Here is a 22,625-nt window from a genome sequence, read left to right on the forward strand (position 1 = left end):
TGGGTAGGGGGTTCCTCACGGTGAGGGCAGTGAGGGGGTTGGGGAATGCCCTGCCAGGGGATGTTGGGTAGGGGGTTCCTCACGGTGAGGGCAGTGAGGGGGTTGGGGAATGCCCTGCCGGGGGATGTTGGGTAGGTGGTTTTTCACGGTGAGGGCAGTGAGGGGGTTGGGGAATGCCCTGCCAGGGGATGTTGGGTAGGGGGTTCCTCACGGTGAGGGCAGTGAGGGGGTTGGGGAATGCCCTGCCGGGGGGTGTTGGGTAGGGGGTTCCTCACGGTGAGGGCAGTGAGGGTGTTGGGGAATGCCCTGCCGGGGGATGTTGGGTAGGGGGTTCCTCACGGTGAGGGCAGTGAGGGGGTTGGGGAATACCCTGCCGGGGGATGTTGGGTAGGGGGTTCCTCATGGTGAGGGCAGTGAGGGGGTTGGGGAATGCCCTGCCGGGGGATGTTGGGTAGGGGGTTCCTCATGGTGAGGGCAGTGAGGGGGCTGGGGAATGCCCTGCCGGGGGATGTTGGGTAGGGGGTTCCTCATGGTGAGGGCAGTGAGGGGGTTGAGGAATGCCCTGCCGGGGGATGTTGGGTAGGGGGTTCCTCACGGTGAGGGCAGTGAGGGGGTTGGGGAATGCCCTGCCGGGGGATGTTGGGTAGGGGGTTCCTCACGGTGAGGGCAGTGAGGGGGTTGGGGAATGCCCTGCCGGGGGATGTTGGGTAGGGGGTTCCTCACGGTGAGGGCAGTGAGGGGGTTGGGGAATGCCCTGCCGGGGGATGGGGTAATGGCAGATTCTGTTAATGCCTATAAGAGGGGCCTGGATGAGTTCTTGAACAAGCAGAATACCCAAGGCTATTGTGATACTAATATCTACAGTTAGTACTAGTGGGTGTATTTATAGTTTATGTATGTGAGTGTATAGATTGGTAGGTGTGGGTTAAGTGTGCTGGGTTTACTTGGATGGGTTGAACTTGATGGACACTGGTCTTTTTTCAACCCTATGTAACTATGTAACTATATATCAGGCATTATTGCCGACGATAAAGAATGTAAAATTGCGGCATTCGCCGATGACCTATTAATGTTTATTACAAAGCCAATTATCTTATTACCTAATCTTTTGAATCTGATCAACACATTTGGGTCTCTATCCAACGTCAAAGTCAATCTAACAAAGTCAGAAATATTGAACATAAATACCACGAATACCACAAAGAGAACTATAGAGTAAAGCCTTCCCTTTAGATGGGCTAAGGATTCTATCCAATACTTAGGCGTACAAATCCCAGCAGACCTAACACAATTATTCCAAAAAAATTACCCCCAACTACTTGAATCCATAGTCAAGACAAACAATTCAAGGCACAAATTAAATCTCTTGGCTAGCTAGAATACAAGCAGTGAAAATGTTTACGATGCCTAAAATACTGTATTTATTACAAACCCTACCGATTTTAATACCTAGAACTTATTTCAAAATCTTAAAAGCAGCTATAACAAAGTTTGTGTGGGCTAATAAACCCGCAAGAGTTCAATACAGGCAATTAACCCTTCCAAAAGAGAGTGGAGGCCTAGGCCTTTCAGATCCCCAGCACTATTATGCAGCCATCCTACTCTCCCGTATAAAAAGCTGGGCCTCGCTAGTAAGCAAGAAAACATGGGTAATCCTGGAACAAATGAACTCTGAAGCCCCCCTCCCAAATTACCTATGGTCAGAATTATACTTAATACCCAAAACATTGAAAAACCACCCTCTAATAGGCTCTATGTTTAGATGGTGGTCTCAAAATAAACATTCAATGAATCTAACAAGAACCCCATACATACTCCAACCATTGATTCTCAACCCGGCCTTCACCCCAAACATGGACAAATGTACCTTCAAAAAGTGGCAATTGAAAGATGGTGCTCCCACAAAAATAGCTGACTTTATTAAGAATAACAAAGTAGTACCCCTGGCTGATATACAAAAACGATGGGGTCAAACCCCGTGGGACTTTTCGAATTATCAACAACTCCATCATTACATTTCAAAGGAAAAGGAAGGGAACTGGAACAGAACACCAACAACATGGGAAAATCTCTTAGACCACCCTGACCCAGTTGACAAACCAATATCGACATTACACAAACTACTGCTTAACAATATAATCACTCTGAAACAGCCTTTTCAATTAGATTGGGAAAAAGATCTAGGCATAGAGCTAACTGATCAAGCCTGGGAGAGAATCTTTACATCAATACACAAATCTGCAAGAGCAGTTAGCGTGAGGGAAATGAACTACAAACTAGCCACCAGATGGCACTACAAACCGGTGAAACTTAAAAGACTGTATAGCAACAGTTGAGACTTATGCTGGAGATGTGGAGTAGAAAGAGGAACCCATTTACACATTTGGTATACCTGCCCCAACCTAAAACAATTTTGGACTAAGGTCATCCCCGATATATCTAACATTACCCAGATACCGAGCAAAGAAACAGAGATCTCAGCGGTACTCCTTAGTATTACCCCAGAAAAGAAAGTAGTTTTATCAGACCCACTTACCTTGCATTTACTTCATGCTGCGAAAACCCTAATCCCACGTAACTGGAAATCAGCAACTCCCCCATCCTACAATGACTTCTTGCCTTCTGTATCCCCCATTTACAAAAAAGTTTATAAAGTTTGTTACACTCTCCCCAGTAATTTATCCTTGGTAAAGGCCCCAAGAAGGGCACAAATGTTGGCTACACTGTAATTAACATGAATAAGGAATAATTCTTCACATGAACTGGAGTGCGGGTCTGTGCATCAATTTGTATTTCATAGATGTTATTAATATATAATATAAAAATAGTGGAACTCTGTTCTGTGCCAAACAGCCAATCACACTCATCCTATAGAGTGACTGCAGATTCTATTGATAAATATACAGGCTCTAGAACAATATTATGTAGGAAAGTCTATTGCTGTAATAGGGATTAACCCTTAACCTGCTGCTGCTTCATTAGTAAAACATTATCCCTGTCTCCCTGTAGGTACAGAGTTGGAGCTGCTGAGTGAGGCGCCTGGGGGAGAGAAGGAGGAAATTCAGGGAAATGTTCTGTACAGACTGAGAGTGAGAGACTCCCACTGACTGAGGCACCAGCTAAAGGGCCCCCCCGGGAACTGCCCCCCAAGGAGGGAGCTGGCAACCAAGGGACTCATCCATCTGCAGATCTGCCCCCAGAAGCACAGGAGAGATGGATGGAGGGACCCCGAGGGGGCAGGGGGGCAGGATCCAACAGCTGGGGATAAAGATGCACCAACTGGATCTGAGGGTCAATATCACTGAGGAGCTGTGCAACTTGGCTGGTACATTGGGTTCCTTACTGGCACAGGGATCAGATGGAGCTGCACTGTGTGGGGCTGAGGGGGCAGATAATGAGGGCAGAGAGGCAGATGGGATAATGGCCCCTGGATTGGCTGATACTGTGCTGGGTATAAGGAGACTGATCTATGGGCAGGAGGCTACAGACCTGGTACTGGATATAAACACGGCTCATAATCATGTATCTGTATCAGGGGACAGGAAATCTGCTTCCTACTCACGTACACGCCAACATTACCCACAATCCCCAGAGAGATTTCAGGTTTTGGCTCAGGCTTTAAGCAGCAGGAGTTTCCCCTCAGGGCGACATTACTGGGAAGTGAAGGGCAGTGAATCAGGGTACTGGAGGGTAGGGGCGGCCTATCCCAGTATAGAGAGGGGAGGGGAGCAGTCTGGTATTGGGAAAAATAACAAGTCCTGGGGTTTGCGCAGAGGGAATAATAACAGATATGCAGAGGAACATGACAGTAAATGGACAGATTTACCCCACGTCCCTTCCTGCAGGAGAATCAGGATCTGGTTGGACTATGAGGCCGGACGTCTGTCCTTTTATGAGCTGAGTGAGCCAATCAGGCACTTACACACCTTCACTGCCTCCTTCACTGAGCCCCTTCATGCTGCATTCAGGGTACGGGGGGAGGGTGCCAGAGTGAGAATCATTAGTTAGGGTGTCGGTGGGTTTCCCCACATGAACCCCTCGCTTCAGGTCTTTCCCAACATTTCCATTGGATTAAGGTCAGGACTGGGACTTGGCCATTCCAGAACTTTATTCTCTTTACTCACCTGTAACCAGTCTTTGGCAGAACCACTTGTGTGTTTAGGATGGATGTCTCGCTGAGTGACCCACTGTCTCTTGAGATTCAGTTCAAATACAGACATCCTGACATTTCTCTGGCTCAGAATTCATTGTTCCATCAGTGATGGCAAGCTGCCCAGGCCCAGATGCAGCAATAGGCCCAAACCAGAACCCTCCCACCACCATGTTTCACAGATACAGGGATAAGGTTCTAATGCTGGAATGCAGTGTTTTTCTTTCTCCAAATGGAACGCTTCCCATTTAAGTAAAAAAATTACATTTTGGCTTCATCCATCTGCAAAACATTCTTCCAATCTCCTTCTGGTTTGTTCACATGATCTTTAGCAAACTGTAGGGGCTCAGCAGTATTTTCGGGTTAGAGAGCGGTGCCTTTCTCCTTGCTCCCCTACCATACACACCATTGCTGCTCAGTATTCTCCTGATGGTGGGACTCATGGACTTCAGCATTGGCCAATGAGAGACAGGCCTTCAGTTGCTTAGAAATTCCCCTGGGTTCCTGGGTGGGACCTTATCTTTGATGGGTGATCACTTCTGGGCGGGGTAACAACAGGCTTGAATTCCCCCCATTTGTACACAATCTGTCTGACTGCTGATTGGTGGAGGCCAAACCCTTTAGAGAGAGTCTGAAACCTTTCCCAGCTTTATGGGCAGGGCTGTGGAGTCAGTAGATAAATTCTCCGACTCCACGACTCCGACTCCTCTGTTTTTAATATGCTAATGCAGTGCTGTCCAATTGGCGGCCCACTTTAAATGGTATCAGTACTGAGATTAACTGCCCCCCCCTGCATGGTTCTCACCTCAGATTCAGGCTGTAATCAGGCTGTACTGTTCAAACATCTAATCCCCTGTACTGTTCACACCTTTTAATCTATGCATTGTTCACCCCCTGCATTGGTCACACCTCCTGCTCAGGCTGTAATCACCCACATTGTTCGTCTGTTCACACCTCAGACATTGTAAGTACTGCCTGGCCTATGCTGCCTGTGTATAGGCAGCATAGGGAAGGCAAAGTATGGCACACACAGGCAGCATATGGCAGGGAGAGTATGGCACACACAGGCAGGGTAGGACAGAGTATGGCACACACAGGCAGCATATGGCAGGGAGAGAATGGCACACACAGGCAGGGTAGGGCAGAGTATGGCACACACAGGCAGCATATGGCAGGGAGAGTATGGCACACACAGGCAGCATATGACAGGCAGAGTATGGCACACACAGGCAGCATAGGGCAGGCAGAGTATGGCACACACAGGCAGCATATGGCAGGCAGAGTATGGCACACACAGGCAGCATATGGCAGGCAGAGTATGGCACACACAGGCAGGGCAGGCACAGTATGGCACACACAGGCAGAACATGGCAGGGAGAGTATGGCATAGGCACACACAGGCAGGGCAGGCACAGTATGGCACACACAGGCAGAACATGGCAGGGAGAGTATGGCATAGGCACACACAGGCAGGGTAGGGCAGAGTATGGCACACACAGGCAGGGTAGGGCAGAGTATGGCACACAGGCAGCATATGGCTGGGAGAGTATGGCACACACAGACCAAGCCTTTGGGTTTTTACTGCACTACCACCATTGTGATAAAATGAGTGTGGTTTAAAAGGGGGGGTGGTCAAAACTGGCTTCCATTAGCGGCCCTCCACCATGTATGCGCGAGAAAGTTGGACAGCACTGTGCTAATGTATTTTATACATCCAGGAAGGGGCAGGTGGGAAGGGGCACTTAAAACACGACTGAACTGATAATAAACTGATAGACAATTTTATCTATACTCCTACTCCTAATGATTTCCCTAGAATCCCATAGTCATGTTTAAAGTTTTAGCTAACATTACAGCTGAATTACAGCAGTTTTTCAAATGTTTTAAAGCTTCAGTCTTAAACTATGGACTATCCATTCCCTTCACGTATACAGGTATTTCTAGTTATCAGTGAGAGTTAGGCTGGTTCCCAGTGAGAGTTAGGCTGGGTTCCCAGTGGGCATTGGGTTCCCTGTAACAGAGGAACCCGACGCAGTGGAGCTGCCGCACCGTAACTGTGCATTACGTCCCATTGAGTGAAGCATACAGCCAATGAAAAGCTTCCTGGTCACTCAATGTGTTCGTTTATGCACTGCGTGCATTGGGCTTTATTCTTATAGCAGAGAAGTAATTAATTATGACTGTTTGTGAATTGGGACATTTAAACTTGCTTTATTTTTTTTTTTCTATTCCCATTTAAATTTAGTAAGAGTCGGAGTCGGTTCATTTTTTGCCGACTCCGACTCCGACTCCGACTCCAGGCACCCAAAATTGCCTCCGACTCCGACTCCTCGACTCCAACTCCAACTCCACAGCCCTGTTTATGGGCACCAACATCTCTTTGTTTTCTGAGCCCCTCAGACCCCCCCTGTGTTGGAGCCGTGATACATATCCATAAATGTGATGTATATGTGATCTAGCATTGCTGGGCCCCAACTGCACCCCCCCATCAGGGAAACATTTTGTATTGTTCTGTTTTATTTACTCTTAAATAATTAATCATGTTCAATGTTACCCTAACTGGGCGCATTCACCTGTCCGTGCGTGTGTGTATACCTTCTTGTCCGTTGGTTTAGGGGCTAAAGGGACATCAGGCGTCTCACCTGCCCAAAGTTTGGTATTTTTATCTGAAAGGATAATAAACTCTTAAAAAATTTAATGTCAAACTGCTCAGGGTGCTTTTGTAAGGACTTTTGCAATATTTATTTTTTCAGTTTCAGAGCTATTTCACTTTATATTAACTGCCAATATAATGAATTTTGTAACAGCGCCACCTGCTGGTCAGTTCCTGTAACAGTACAGTCAGAGAGATAAACCTTCAGAAGGAAAACAGAGACGTGTTCTGATGTTGCTCTGCTCAGGGAAGAGATCAGAAGCCCCAGATGCCCTTTCCCTTCTCATTTCTAAGCAGAAAAACATCAGAACCCTGTTTTCCTTTTGCAGGGAAATCTCTCTGACTGAACCATGACAGGAACTGACCAGCAGGTGGCGCTGTTACAAAGTTCATTATATTGGCAGGTAATAGAAACTGAAATAGCTCTGAAACTGAAAAAAGAAGTAATTCATGCAAAAAATTGCAAAAGTCCCTAAATCCCTTGAATGAAAAAGAAATAGTATCACCCAATAACAGATCAGAGCTTGGGAAGTTCCCCACTGACTGTACTGGAATAAAGATAAATATTACTGAGTTTTATATAAGGGTATGTGGCTGCTGCTGTTACAGACTAGCATGGGGGCCGGTATATGTCACTAGTTTATTACTTTGCTTTATTAAAGATTTTCTTGTTTCCCTGTGTCGTATGTTCTTTCCAAATGGAGCCGCCTGGTTTTATAGATTCAGACTCACTGTGGTGGGGGGGTCTGTACTTGGTGTGCCCCATACTCAGTCTGTCAGTTATATCTGCCCTACCGTTGGCCCCCATACTGGCCTGTACATTGGAACCCTGCCCTGAGGGCTTGGGGAACTATTTACGTACTTTGGCTATTTAGAGAATGGCTCCGCCCACACTCCCAATGGGAAGGAGGAAATACAGGTTAAAGGAGCTTGTGGCCCAAATGGACAGGTCACATGATATTGGCCTCCGTTCTATTGTTCTGTGTGAGTTAAGAACTGGATGATTGGAATGGAGAGAGGAAGGAAGACCTAAGGCTCCTTTTTACTTCCTCCTCTTCCTCTCACCATAGGGCGATATTGTGCAGCAGCAGATTGGTTCCCAATGTTCCTGATCAATGAGCCATATAGATTGTACATGGATATAAGTTGGGTTTGGTCTTAAAGGAGAAGGAAAGTCATTTTGGCATTTTACTGCCAATAGATTTGCCACATTAGAGCCACCTAGAACCCTATATTTATTCTGCAGAAAGCTTTACCTGCCTGAGTAACAGCCCTAGAAGCTCCCTCTGATAGCAGCTGCCATTTTAGCTTGGTCTTGGGAGCTTCCTGCTGCAGTTATAGCCGTTGGAAGCTTAGATTACACATTCCTAAGGGAGGGGGGAGTGAGTTCTTATGCATTCTTATGGGAGGGGGGAGAGGGAGAAAGAGACAGGAGAGAACTGAGCAGACTCAGGCCCCAAACCTGAATGAGCCCTAAAAGAGGCTCACAAAAAAAGAGACAAGAAATCCTGTTTCTTTTGATAGAGGACTCAGTGCAGTGTTTCTGTGAGTGCTTATGGCTGTATTTACATAGACTTTGAACCTTTCCTTCTTTAAATGTGTGAAAAAATCGCACAGATCTTTCATCTCTATATGTATGGCTGCCATTACAATAAGCTGGAGAACGGGGAAGGGGGGACTCATACAATGAATAAATAAATGTAACTCGGTTGGTTATATGAGCATTACGCCTCTCACTTTTTGCAGTCTCAGGTATTGACCCTCCCATTATCCTACACCCAAGTGTGTCTGGGAAACCAACTCCCCCTATGCCCACACAGGGGCCAGTAATGCTCCCAGTAACCGAGAGGGATCTGACAGTCACAGAGCTGATTGGCCAAAGCCGGATACAGAATTCCTGGAAGAGAGACACAAGTATTAGAAAACTGCCCCAAATCCCTACAGCCCCTGAGATAATAACCCCTTAACCGCCAGGGCAGCCCTTACTGCTGGAGGTGCCAGGGCAAGATATACATATTGGCATCATATAATCCATGGGAAGGTGTGGCTCAGCAAATGCCCCTCCAAAAGTTAACTTGAAGGTGAACTACCCCTGGATGTGCACCCCATTATGGAGGAACGTGGTGCTATTTGAACATTGCGCTTTCCTATAGTTCCCATAAGTTCTACTGTGTGTCCTTCTGCCATCTTGAATGTGTGGGTAATTCCAGGGGTCCCACAACAGATTCCCACACTCACATCATATTAACCCTGATTCCAATGCTAAAAATGCTACAAGCCGCAACTTGTTCCCCATGTAAAGCTGCCCATGCCGGGTCAGACTGGGCCGGTGCTCCCTCTGGCTGCTGGTCTCCCCCCAACGTACTGAGGGTAACTGAAGTTTAACTTAGGCACACTCGGGGGGTTGGGCAGGTCACGGGGGGCCCTGAGGGGGATTTGGGATGCTGCTTTGGGGGCCCCTTGGGGATTTGAAAAAGAAAAGCGCACTTTGCCCCAGGCACTGCCCTTAAATGACCCTTTTTCTAATAGAAGGAGCTGTTTGGGGAGTACAAGGGGAGCAGACCCAGATATACATGCACCCCCTCTTTCTACTTGTTATTATAAAACCAGAGGTTTGAGGTTTCCTTTATCCTTATGATGTGCAGGGTAAGTACCACCCAGCAGCATTTATACCTTACCCCCATCCATGATACAAATGGACAAGACCAAATAGTTTTAATGCTAATAATCATTTCCCCCATCTACGTGTGCCAGAAACTGACATTTCAATACATTTCAGTCCCCCCCACCCCAAACTATGATATGGGAGGAGCCTTGTTACTCTGAGAGGTTCTGTGGGACAATAGTCAGGGTGGGGTCAGTTGGCTCCCTGCTGGGCTACTTGCCCCCATACAGGCTTTTATATGCAGAGGAACGAGTAACAATGGGAGAAGTAAGGGAGGAGCCGGGGCAGAGTCTCCCCTTTATCCTCATTACTCCCCATGGCTAAGGGCAGAAGGGGGGAGTAGTATAAAGAGTTGGGGAATATCTCCAAGGAGCAGATTTCTGGGGAGAGTCTCTGCTGAGGACGTACCAGGGGGAAGAGAAGAAGAGCCGGACAGGAAGGAATTCTTACCCAGACACAGGTAATTATACTGGGGGCTCCTTATTAGTTATTATTATCTTCTCATATTCCAACAATAATAAGGCCAATAATTTCTTCCATTAATGGGGAGCCAGGCAGGAGCCGGTCAGGGAGGGTTAAAGGCACAAATATCTGAGAGTATTTCAGGCTTTAGTTCTTAGGCTTCTATTCTTTTCCCAAGTTACTGCCGGAATGTTTCCCACATGGCTACGGATAAATGGGACTTACAGGGGTCTCTTATCTGACATATTCTCCCTTCTGGGGGTTACGGAACATAAACAGAATTATGGGAATCTGACTTCATTGCTTTATTCCTGTGCAATGTTATTGGGGCCCGGCCGCCCGGCTATAAGTGATTCAAGGGGAGTTCATTTCCAGCCGGCACCAAAGGAAAGGGCTCGGCATTGGATTGGGTTAGGCAGGGCCCCTTGTTAGGCCAATGGGAAATATACCCGGGTTTCCTAATTATTTCTCATTATGGTTTGTAGACATTGTATGTCCATGTTGCCTTTGATATGTTTGTATCTACAGCCCATGGTTTTACATTTGTGGTTTTTAACTATTAATATTTTTGCAGGCAAAAAGCATGAGACCCCAGTATGTCATTTATAAGCACTAATGTACCTCCTATGGGAAAATATCAGCGAGAAATGACAAACTGTATAAAGGAACAAAGTGCCATTAAATGCTAAGGTTTCCTCTGATATATATATATATATTTCATATTATTTATAGTGGGGGCCACTACTTGTTATAATACAGAGACTCAGTGGGGCAGAGGGATCTGTTTAATCTGTGGATATGATTCATTTATCAGAACAGTATGGCAGCTCCTATATATAAATCATATACTGTAATTAAACACACATATTCAGTATCAATACCGTTCCCTTGGGCAAGATAACCTGTGCCATTGGGTTCCCATAACATTTATAAGAAAAGCAAATAAATGTAAATGCAGGTTACAAACACAGCGGGGGTCATTTATTAACAGTGGGCAAATTTGGACATGGGCAGTAACCCATGGCAACCAATCAAATTGTTATATTCATTGTTCTACATCCAGCTGCCCGAAAAGAGGTCAGCACTGACTGGTTGCTATGGGTTACTGCCCATGGGCAAATTTGCCACTGTTGATAATGAGCCCCACTGTGTGTGGGGGAGGGGATAGGCTGATGAATGTTGGGCCCATGGATACTGTCTCCTTCCCTAATGAGCCCAGCACATTGCCGGAGGTTGGGGAGATCTCCTGCACAGTATAACCCAACTCTTTATAACCAACAGGTTCCCGGGGGGTCAGACTGGAGAGAATAAGGATTTACCCAGAGGGAGATTTTCCCAATCCCAGAGACCAGCAGGATACAAGAGAAAATAATGCTGCTTCATATCAGTAAGTCTCCCATAATCCCCTACAGAGGGATGTTACTAACTCGCTATATTATATATATATATATTGTCCATTCCCCTAAACATGTACACATTCGCCTTCCATAGGATTCTTATTTTAAAAGAGGATGTAAAGTCACAAATCAAAATCCTTGCGTGTTATTTAGACCAATGAAATAAATGTATTTAGCAGCCTATGCCCCGCCCCTGTAATGAGCTCTGATCACAGCTCCTGGGAACCTACACGCCCAGGGGCCGGCCCGATATGAAGGAAAGCAGGGACTGCTCTGTAACAGACTTGAAATAAAAACAAAAGCCGGGACTGCCCTATAACTGAACAAATAGCCCAGGAGTTTCCTGGATTGTCATTGGTCAGTTGCTGATAAGGGCAAGTTAGTCCCAGATAAGGAAGTAAAACAGGAGCGGAGAGTAAGACACGCCCCCTCCTCCTCCGGCTGCAGATACTGAGGGATACAGAGCCCCAGTTAGCTGTGTTTAACCCTGTGTTAACTGCTTTGCCATCTGATATTTTAGAACGACATCTGTTATAGAGCTTTCCTTATTAGGGCTATGTATATATATATATATACAGGTATGGGACCCGTTATCCAGAATGCTCAGGACCAAGGTTATTCCAGATAAGAGGGTTTTCCGTAATTTGGATCCTCATACCTTAAGTCTACTAAAAAATCAATAAAAAATTAATTAAACCCAGTAGGATTGTTTTGCATCCAATAAGGGGTAATTATATCTTAGTTGGGATCAAGTACAGGTACTGTTTTATTATTACAGAGAAAAGGGAATAATTTAACCATTAAATAAACCCAATAGGGCTGTTCTGCCCCCAATAAGGGGTAATTATATCTTAGTTGGGATCAAGTACAGGTACTGTTTTATTATTACAGAGAAAAGGGAATCATTTAACCATTAAATAAACCCAATAGGGCTGTTCTGCCCCCAATAAGGGGTAATTATATCTTAGTTGGGATCAAGTACAGGTACTGTTTTATTATTACAGAGAAAAGGGAATCATTTAACCATTAAATAAACCCAATAGGGCTGTTCTGCCCCAATAAGGGGTAATTATATCTTAGTTGGGATCAAGTACAGGTACTGTTTTATTATTACAGAGAAAAGGGAATCATTTAACCATAAAATAAACCCAATAGGGCTGTTCTGCCCCAATAAGGGGTAATTATATCTTAGTTGGGATCAAGTACAGGTTCTGTTTTATTATTACAGAGAAAAGAAAATCAATTTAAATTCTTATTTGATGAAAATAGAGTCTATGGGAGTCTTTCCATAATTCGGAGCTCTCTGGATAACAGGTTTCCGGAAAATGGATCCCATACCTGTGTATATATATATAAGATTTTTGGCTTTACATCCCCTGTAGGAATGTGATGTACTCCTTGCACCAATAACATTTCCTGCAAAGCTTTCCCTGGTGAGTCCCCATTGGATTCAGTCTCTAGGAGGTAGAAGAGATGGGGCTTTTTTTTTACTAAAGTCTAATTAATCCTTTTACTTCTTTGCTATTAGGGAATTGGCCTGAGAAAGAGCAGCAGAACCTCAGTGCTGGGAGATATTGTTTAGTTCCATATGGATCTGACATGTCCAGGATGAAGAAGATCATAGAAGTTGGAAGGGAAAGTAAAAATGTTCAGGGGAACCTCAGCCGAACCCAAACTCCCAATGAATCTGTCAGAACCCCCAACCAGAATGATAGGTTCCAGGTATCTCAGGAACATTGTGTTGATGGAACCTCTTCTGCTCTACAAATACAAAAGCTCCGTAATACTACTAATATACAGGATATCAGAAGGCCCAATATTTCCAAACTTAAAAAGGTGAAGTCCTCTGTAAAATCACACATTGCCAAGATGTGTCACCAAGGCACAAAAATGCATATTTCCTCTAAAGCCCACAGTGCCCTGAAACCTTTTATCTGCCCAAAATGTGAGAGGAGATTTTGTGACATCCGGAACCTTCTCACCCACCAGAGAATCCACACGGGGAGGAGCTTTGTCTGCTCCAAATGTGGGAAATGTTTCTCTCACAGAAAGATCCTCATTGCTCATAAATGGGTTCATACTGGGAGGAAACCATTCACCTGCACTGAATGTGATATGGGCTTCTTATGGAACAGGGACCTTCAGGAACATAAAAAGAGCCATAAAAGAAGAAAAAATAGCAGCTATCTCTTGGCTCACACGGGAAAGAGACTGAAAGAAGTTAGTACTGACTCTTGTAAAAGAGAGAAGGTGTTTTACTGCAGAGAGTGTGGTAAAAGCTTCAGGCAAAAGTCTAGGCTTGAGATCCACATTCAGTGCCACACAGGCGAGAAGCCATTTGTCTGTGTTCATTGTGGGAAAGGCTTCAGAGATAAGTATAAACTCAGTCTGCATCTAAGGATTCACACAGGAGAGAAACCATTTGTCTGCACTGAGTGTGGGAAAGGCTTTAGGGATTCGAGCTCTCTGAAATCTCACCTCCAGATTCACACAGGAGAGAAACCATTTGTCTGCACTGAGTGTGGGAAAGGCTTCAGGAAAAAGTGTGATCTCAAATCTCACCTTCATATTCACACCGGAGTGAACCCATTTGTCTGCACTGAGTGTGGGAAATGTTTCAGGGATAAAAGCGAACTGAACATTCATATTAACGTACACACAGGAAAGACTTTCCCCTGTACAGAGTGTGGCAAATCCTTTGCAGCAAAGAACAATCTGAAAAGGCACCAAATGGTTCACACTGGGGAGAAACCACACGAATGCACAGAGTGTGGGAAACGATTCATGGAGAAAAGTAAACTAGAGAGACATTATCTAAATCATACTGGAGTAAAACCATTCAGCTGCTGTGAGTGTGGAGAACAGTTCAAATGGAAACACCAGCTCCAGTATCACCAACTGAGTCACACCGGGGAGAGGCCATTTGTCTGTACTGAGTGTGGGAAGAGCTACAAGAGTAAGGATACACTCACTGCGCACTGTCTTATTCACACAGGGGAGAAACCATTTGTGTGCCCTGAGTGTGGGAAACCATATAAGAGCTACAGTGCACTGAGGTACCACCTCCAGACTCACATTAGATGATAGTATCTTGCTAGTATCCCACATGTCAATGTTCCTGAGCTATCCCACATCTCAACGTTCCTGAGCTATCCCTCATCTCAACGTTCCTGAGCTATCCCTCATCTCAATGTTCCTGAGCTATCCCTTATCTCAACGTTCCTGAGCTATCCCACATCTCAACGTTCCCGAGCTATCCCACATCTCAACATTCCCGAGCCATCCAACATCTCAACGTTCTTGAGCTATCCCTCATCTCAACGTTCCTGAGCTATCCTACATCTCAACGTTCCTGAGTTATCCTACATCTCAACGTTCCTGAGCTATCCCACCTGCCCTCATCAGTGGCGGCCATATTCACTGCATTTGCTGCTTAAGTGAATGGGAATCCAAGACAAATGAAGAAGAGGGTTTTGACTGAGGTTCTTTCTGAGAGCAGCACAAATGCTCTAAAGGTGTAATTGGACAAACCAAATACTGTTACACATTTTGTTTTATGAGTTCATGAACACTATATACAAATACTGCAAGAGGAATGCATAGAGAAACATAGGGGCAAATGTATTATGTGAAGATGGGTCGTTATTCTGGTGAAGATTTCTAGTTTTCTGTAGTCACCAACCAGTCTGTTTTGGAAGCAGAAGGCAAAAAGACAGAAATACACATAATCAATGTTGTTATCCTTCCCCAACAAGAACCTTATTATTTAACAAGGCTCAAAAGGGTCTTCAGCATAAAATACGCTTGTTTATTAATTAATATAATACAAACCCTTGTCAGCAACACAAACCAGTGAATTACATGTGATACAAAGAACTTCAGATTAAGTCATTTGTTACAGATTATATCGGCAACTTCATTACATCATTTACGAGTTCCAAAGGATAAGGAAACCCCTTAGACCAATAGTAGTAGCCCTAGGATATTCCTGCCATTCAGTTCCTCTCCTGCTGATACAGTTACAGTTACACCCAATCATGAAACAAATAAACAAAACCAAATACATTAAAATGCAAATAACAGTTTCAGCCCATCCGTATATTCCCCATTCAGCCCCCGGGGATCTGTTTATCTGTGGGACAATAATCAGGGTGGGGCGGATTGGTTTCCTGCTGGGACATTTTTCTGATACTTCATGTATGTATTATGATATTTAAAGGCAAATTCATCTTTCTAAGGGAGGAGAAGGCCACAGGCGAATTAAACCCCCTCAAACTGATGATCAGCCCCTGTATAAATAAGGGGTCCCCCCAACTGTGCTTCCTTCTCATACACAGAACTGTAACACAGAGTAAATCAGAAATACACAGGATATTTTATTCCCACTCAGATCTACCAATCACCAAAGGGTTTGTTTCTCCAATGACTTGGGGGGATAATAATCTGAATGGGACCTGTGTTTGTGGGGCAGTTGTCTCTATACTTCATATAGAATTAGCTCAGGGGAACAACAAGATGAGACACAGGAACATTGGGGAGAGCTTTTTATAATCATTCCTATCTTCTCCCATATGAGATGTTTGGCTTCTATTGCTCTCTGGTGGGGAATAGCCTTCCCGTCACTGCTCCCCATACCAACCAATTGGAAATGCAATGCCTGAAGCAGCCAGGAGGGCTAAACAGCACTGGGAGCAGTGGGGACAATTGAACCTCTGGTTAGGGATGTTCAACACTGTCCCTTCAGGGGATCTCCCAAAAAAAAAATCTTGGTGATCATATTCTTAAAGGAGACATACAGAATAAACAAAAAAAACCTAACCCTATAGGCAATTATGAATAATATCCGGTGCTGGTTTCCCTTTGGGCTAAATATTAACCCTATCTGTAACAATGGCCCCTTTATTGGAGCTCCCTATAGATCCTCTCAGGTCCCTGTCTGGGTTTCACATGAGGGGTGGGCGTGTCCTAACGTTCCCTGCCAGAAGCACAGTAGGAGGGGGAGAGCCAATCACAGCCCTGCAGTCACACAAGCACAGACAAGCTTCAGGAAGATGGACAGATGGGTGGGACTAGTGGGGTTTTGGAGAAATTTTCAATAAATTAGACTGAAATCATAGGCAGATTACAATAAGGCTGAACCCCCCCCAAACCTGCAAGCGCCGGTTCTTCTGTAATCAGCTGTGCTCTGATTGGATCTTTCTTCTTGTGGATTCTCCAATCAGAGCACGGCTTTCTTGACAGACAGTAAAATTGACCAATCAAGGCACAGATGCAGACAGGGCTCGGGAGATATTACAAACTGAAGGCAGTGCAGGGGTTCACTTTTTGTTTTTAATATATTCTTTATTTTGATTTCAGGAATAGTTGGGGTACAGAAAAAAGAAGGGGATGGGGAAGGAACAAATGCACTGACATTCAGTTACGTACAGCAGGAATAAACAAGGATTGACAACAAGTTCTATAGCATTGGGGTCAGATGGTTTATGGGGAGTTCAAGTAAATTCCTATGGCAACGGGGCTGTGTGGGGGGTTTATTAGTGAAAGTGACCCAGGGTTCCCAGAGTCTCCAATAAGCGCTGCTATTATTGTGGCTCATATACGTAATCTCCTCCTTTTCATTTTCTCTACTAAATATATCCATTGTAGGTACGTTGGGGGGTCTTTCGCTTTCCAATATCTTGGGATTAAGGTTCTAGCAGCGTCAATAGTTGCTGGGTAAGTATATCTGTAACACACAGTTTTTCTGAGGGATTAGATTTAGTAAGATAGTTGGTATTTTGTTTTCTTTAATTGTTATTTTTGTTATAGTTGCTATTGTTTCCAGAAATTTGGACCAGTAAGTTTTCATTTGGGGGCATGAGAACCATATGTGGGTGTGGTTTCCCGCTCCCTTATCACATCTCCAGCAAGAGCCTGTGCTGTTTTTGTTCATCTTCTTCAGCTTTGTAGGGTGTAGTGCCACCTTGTGGCCAGTGTGAAATTCATCTCTCTGACCCTTACTGCCCTTGATGATTTATGAATGGATGAGAATACCTTATCCCAGGCTTTATCTGTTATTTCTATGCCCAGCTCTCTTTCCCAATCCGTGCAAAACCTTCTTTTGGGGGTTTCTGCATTATTCATTAATAGCTTGTATAGAGAGGAAATGATCTTTTCTATTGGTTTTGGGGATTCTAGTACCATTTCCCATTTCCCAAAGAAAGATGTTTTGAAAGCATTTTACCTCCTAAAACTGCCATTATATGAGAGCTGCATACACAACCTCTTAGGTCAGAAGCCAGAGTGAAATGAAAGATGGGAGTGTCCTCCAGTCTCCCACAGGAAGTGGTCACAGCACTGTAGCAGGGAAACCCCTCCCAGTTTACCCCCTCTGTGTCTCTCTGCTTGTGCTGCTGCCGGGGGGGGGGGGAGGAGGAGCAAGCAGAGCAGGAATGACTGCCTGTGACATCACAAAGCCCCACCCACCCTATGCATATTCACTGCACTTTAAGTAGCTCTGTTATTGAAGTCTATCAGGGCCCCAGCCACATACTGAAGAGTCTAAGCCGGAAGTTGCCATAAGGCCTGGGGAGAGCACAGTTTTTAAGCAGTTACGGACATATTTGAACCCAAAGGTATTAAAATAAAAGCACTTACTTCTATATAACATTATTTTACATGGTTTAGTGCATTGTAAAAATGTATGGTATATATCCCCTTTAAGGGGCTACCCCAGTCTTGTCCCTGAGTCACTTGTATGAAATGGTGTATTTGCTGGTAATTCCACGTGTCTCTTGGGGGTCACTGACCCCGGCAGCCAAGAAGTATTGCTCTGTGAGGCTACAGTTTTATTATTATTGTAACTTTTTATTACTTATTTTTCCATGCAGGACCCTTAACTATTCATAGTCCCATCTCTCGTCTAAACCACTGCCAGGTTGCTAAGGTAAATAAGACCCTAGCAACGAGATAGCTCCTGAAATACCAAATGGAGAGCTGCAGAACAAAAAGCTAAATAACTGAAAAACCATTAAAAATAAAAAAGAGGACCATCTGCAAATTGTCTCAGAATATCAATGTCTACATCATATTAAAAGTTAAATTAAAGCTGAACTACCCCCTTTAAGCTAACTGATCCCAAACACAAATGTATAGAGAACCCCTCACAGAAGTGCCTGTATGGATACTTATACATCCTAAGCATTTTAGGGTAAAATAAAGCCCCTCCCACCCGCACTTTTGCGCAGTATCCCTGGGAGTCAGTGGGAACCGCAAGGGGCAGTTGGGAGGTTCATTTTTTACACCGGCAGCGAATCCACTAAGTGTCACATTAGCTGTAGGTCAGTCTGTGTATGGGCCATCTTTAGCCCCCAAACAGAAAAGTCTCCCTCCGCCTATGAGTGAAACACAACTTTTTAAGCCCATTCCTTCTATATTTATATAAGTACAATTCACTGGCACAATATTATTATTCACACAGTATGTCCCTTTAATATTCTTCCAAAAGTCAGTCCATTTAGGGCAATGCCCCATAATATGGGGGAACACTCTTATCTACATTCCCTCCAGCACTAGGGAATGATTCTCACCCAGGCACCCTCCCACCCTACCCAGAATGCAGCATGAAGGGGCTCAGTGAAGGAGGCAGTGAAGGTGTGTAAGCGCCTGATTGGCTCACTCAGCTCATAAAAGGACAGGCGTCCGGCCTCATAGTCCAACCAGATCCTGATTCTCCTGCAGGAAGGGACGTGGGGTAACTGTGTCCATTTACTGTCATGTCTCACTGAATATCTGTTATTATTCCCTCTGTACAAACCCCAGGACTTGTTATTATACCCAATACCAGACTGCCCCCCTCCCCTCTCTATACTGGGATAGGCCGCCCCTACCCCCCAGCCCCCTGATTCACTGCCCTCCACTTCCCAGTAATGTCGCCCTGAGGGGAAACTCCTGCTGCTTAAAGCCTGAGTCACCCACTGAAATCTCTCTGGGGATTGTGGGTAATGTAGTTCTGTTAGTGAGTAGGAAGCAGATTTCCTGTCCCCTGATACAGATACATGATTATGAGCCGTGTTTATATCCAGTACCAGGTCTGTAGCCTCCTGCCCATAGATCCTTCCCTTTACCCCAGTCACAATCCCAGCTAAGCCTATCCCTCACATACCCCATTGTTCCCTAAGTCTGGAATGTGATTGATTGGAAACATATGGTCTTAGGGGTAATACAGTGGGGGGGGTTTTCCAACAGGGATTTATATCAGCAACAAAAGGCTGGTCTCATACATACCCTTACACACTTACCCTTACACACTTACCCTTACACACTTACCCTTACACACTTACCCTTACACACTTACCCTTACACACTTACCCTTACACACTTACCCTTACACACTTAGGGGCTGATTTACTAACCCACGAATTCGAATTGGAAAAATTCCGATTGGAAAACGAACATTTTGCGACTTTTTCGTATTTTTTGCGATTTTTTCGGCGCCTTTACGACTTTTCGGAAATTATCGCGACTTTTTCGTTACCAATACGATTTGCGCGAAAAAACACGAGTTTTTCGTAGCCATTCCGAAAGTTGCGATTTTTTCATAGCGTTAAAACTTAAAAGGCGCGACGTTTTGCGCAAGTTTTAACACTACGAAAAAATCGCAACTTTCGGAATGGCTACGAAAAACTTGCATTTTTCCGCAAAAATCGTATTGGTAACGAAAAAGTCACGATAATTTTCCTAAAAAATCGCAAAATACCGATCATTACGAAAAAAACGCAATCGGACGCATTCGGCCCGTTCATGAGTAAGTAAATGGGCCCCTTACACTCACACAATCTCTCACTTACACACATTCACTCACACACACACACACACACAGCCCTGACACACACATGCACACATATTTAATACTTTATATGAATACATACATACTTTGTATTGTATTGGGAAGCTGTCAATATTGTTTGTGACTGGCTTAATCATTGGTAATTTGTATGTAACTTCTGTAACTCTTTTCCACACATTAAATATACTTTAAATATCACCTTGGTGAGTGGTGTTTGGTGACCACAGTACTTACACAAATATATTAGAGAAAGGATATTTATAACAAGCTCCCAGTAGGTATCAGAATAGCACTCAATAGTAAGAAACCAAGTCCGGCTTGGGACTCCTCCAGTTACATGGGAGTAGGAGAAACAATAGGTTAGCTGAAAGCAGTTCTAATGTGCAGCCCCATAAATATCATGGCAGTGTCCCTTAAACATTTAATAATCTGGGACTTAAAAAAAGGCAGAGAATACGAGTTCTTGTAAGTTAATTAATAGTAGGTAACAGGCTGTACAGTCTCAGTATAAACTGGGAATTCATTATCATCTATTCTAGAGAAATATAAAGTCCCTCTAGAACAATATTATTCCGTATTTAGTTTACAATCTAAGGTCCCTATCCCATTCCCATCAGTCCCTGCCCCAGTGAGCTTACAATCTAAGGTCCCTATCCCATTCCCATCAGTCCCTGCCCCAGTGAGCTTACAATCTAAGGTCCCTATCCCATTCCCACCAGTCCCTGCCCCAGTGAGCTTACAATCTAAGGTCCCTATCCCATTCCCATCAGTCCCTGCCCAGTGAGCTTACAATCTAAGGTCCCTATCCCATTCCCATCAGCCCCTGCCCCAGTGAGCTTACAATCTAAAGTCCCTATCACATTCCCATCAGCCCCTGCCCCAGTGAGCTTACAATCTAAAGTCCCTATCCCATTCCCATCAGTCCCTGCCCCAGTGAGCTTACAATCTAAAGTCCCTATCACATTCCCATCAGCCCCTGCCCCAGTGAGCTTACAATCTAAGGTCCCTATCACATTCCCATCAGTCCCTGCACCAGTGAGCTTACAATCTAAGGTCCCTATCACATTCCCATCAGCCCCTGCCCCAGTGAGCTTACAATCTAAGGTCCCTATCACATTCCCACCAGTCCCTGCACCAGTGAGCTTACAATCTAAGGTCCCTATCCCATTCCCATCAGTCCCTGCCCCAGTGAGCTTACAATCTAAGGTCCCTATCATATTCCCATCAGTCCCTGCCCCAGTGAGCTTACAATCTAAGGTTCCTATCACATTCCCATCAGTCCCTGCCCCAGTGAGCTTACAATCTAAGGTCCCTATCCCATTCCCATCAGTCCCTGCCCCAGTGAGCTTACAATCTAAGGTCCCTATCACATTCCCATCAGTCCCTGCCCCAGTGAGCTTACAATCTAAGGTCCCTATCACATTCCCATCAGCCTCTGCCCCAGTGAGCTTACAATCTAAGGTCCCTATCCCATTCCCATCAGTCCCTGCCCCAGTGAGCTTACAATCTAAGGTCCCTATCCCATTCCCATCAGTCCCTGCCCCAGTGAGCTTACAATCTAAGGTCCCTATCCCATTCCCATCAGTCCCTGCCCCAGTGAGCTTACAATCTAAGGTCCCTATCCCATTCCCATCAGTCCCTGCCCCAGTGAGCTTACAATCTAAGGTCCCTATCACATTCCCATCAGTCCCTGCCCCAGTGAGCTTACAATCTAAGGTCCCTATCACATTCCCATCAGTCCCTGCCCCAGTGAGCTTACAATCTAAGGTCCCTATCCCATTCCCATCAGTCCCTGCCCCAGTGAGCTTACAATCTAAGGTCCCTATCACATTCCCATCAGTCCCTGCCCCAGTGAGCTTACAATCTAAGGTCCCTATCACATTCCCATCAGCCTCTGCCCCAGTGAGCTTACAATCTAAGGTCCCTATCCCATTCCCATCAGTCCCTGCCCCAGTGAGCTTACAATCTAAGGTCCCTATCCCATTCCCATCAGTCCCTGCCCCAGTGAGCTTACAATCTAAGGTCCCTATCCCATTCCCATCAGTCCCTGCCCCAGTGAGCTTACAATCTAAGGTCCCTATCCCATTCCCATCAGTCCCTGCCCCAGTGAGCTTACAATCTAAGGTCCCTATCACATTCCCATCAGTCCCTGCCCCAGTGAGCTTACAATCTAAGGTCCCTATCACATTCCCATCAGTCCCTGCCCCAGTGAGCTTACAATCTAAGGCCCCTATCCCATTCCCATCAGTCCCTGCCCCAGTGAGCTTACAATCTAAGGTCCCTATCCCATTCCCATCAGTCCCTGCCCCAGTGAGCTTACAATCTAAGGTCCCTATCCCATTCCCATCAGTCCCTGCCCCAGTGAGCTTACAATCTAAGGTCCCTATCCCATTCCCATCAGTCCCTGCCCCAGTGAGCTTACAATCTAAGGTACCTATTTCCATTGGCCCTTGCCCCAGTAGCTTACAGTG

General features: G+C 45.2%; 1 protein-coding gene across 2 annotated transcripts; it reads left to right on the forward strand.

Annotated features, from left to right (window-relative positions):
• The first annotated feature begins 9,582 nt into the window (after positions 1-9,582).
• LOC100490457 (gastrula zinc finger protein XlCGF57.1-like) lies at positions 9,583-14,509 on the forward strand. Of its 2 annotated transcripts, XM_004919719.4 has the most exons (3): positions 9,584-9,928; positions 11,212-11,317; positions 12,856-14,509. In XM_004919719.4, exons 2-3 carry the CDS (start codon positions 11,302-11,304, stop codon positions 14,409-14,411), a joined length of 1,572 nt encoding a protein of 523 aa, XP_004919776.2. In that variant the 5' UTR covers positions 9,584-9,928; positions 11,212-11,301; the 3' UTR covers positions 14,412-14,509. The 2 variants fall into 2 exon arrangements, with proteins under 2 accessions (XP_031760123.1, XP_004919776.2); XM_031904263.1 differs by lacking the exon at positions 11,212-11,317 and having other exon boundaries at positions 9,583-9,928.
• Positions 14,510-22,625: the final 8,116 nt, after the last annotated feature.

The sequence above is a fragment of the Xenopus tropicalis genome, chromosome 6 (genome assembly GCF_000004195.4).
Source record: "Xenopus tropicalis strain Nigerian chromosome 6, UCB_Xtro_10.0, whole genome shotgun sequence".
Classification (NCBI taxonomy): Eukaryota; Metazoa; Chordata; class Amphibia; order Anura; family Pipidae; genus Xenopus; species Xenopus tropicalis.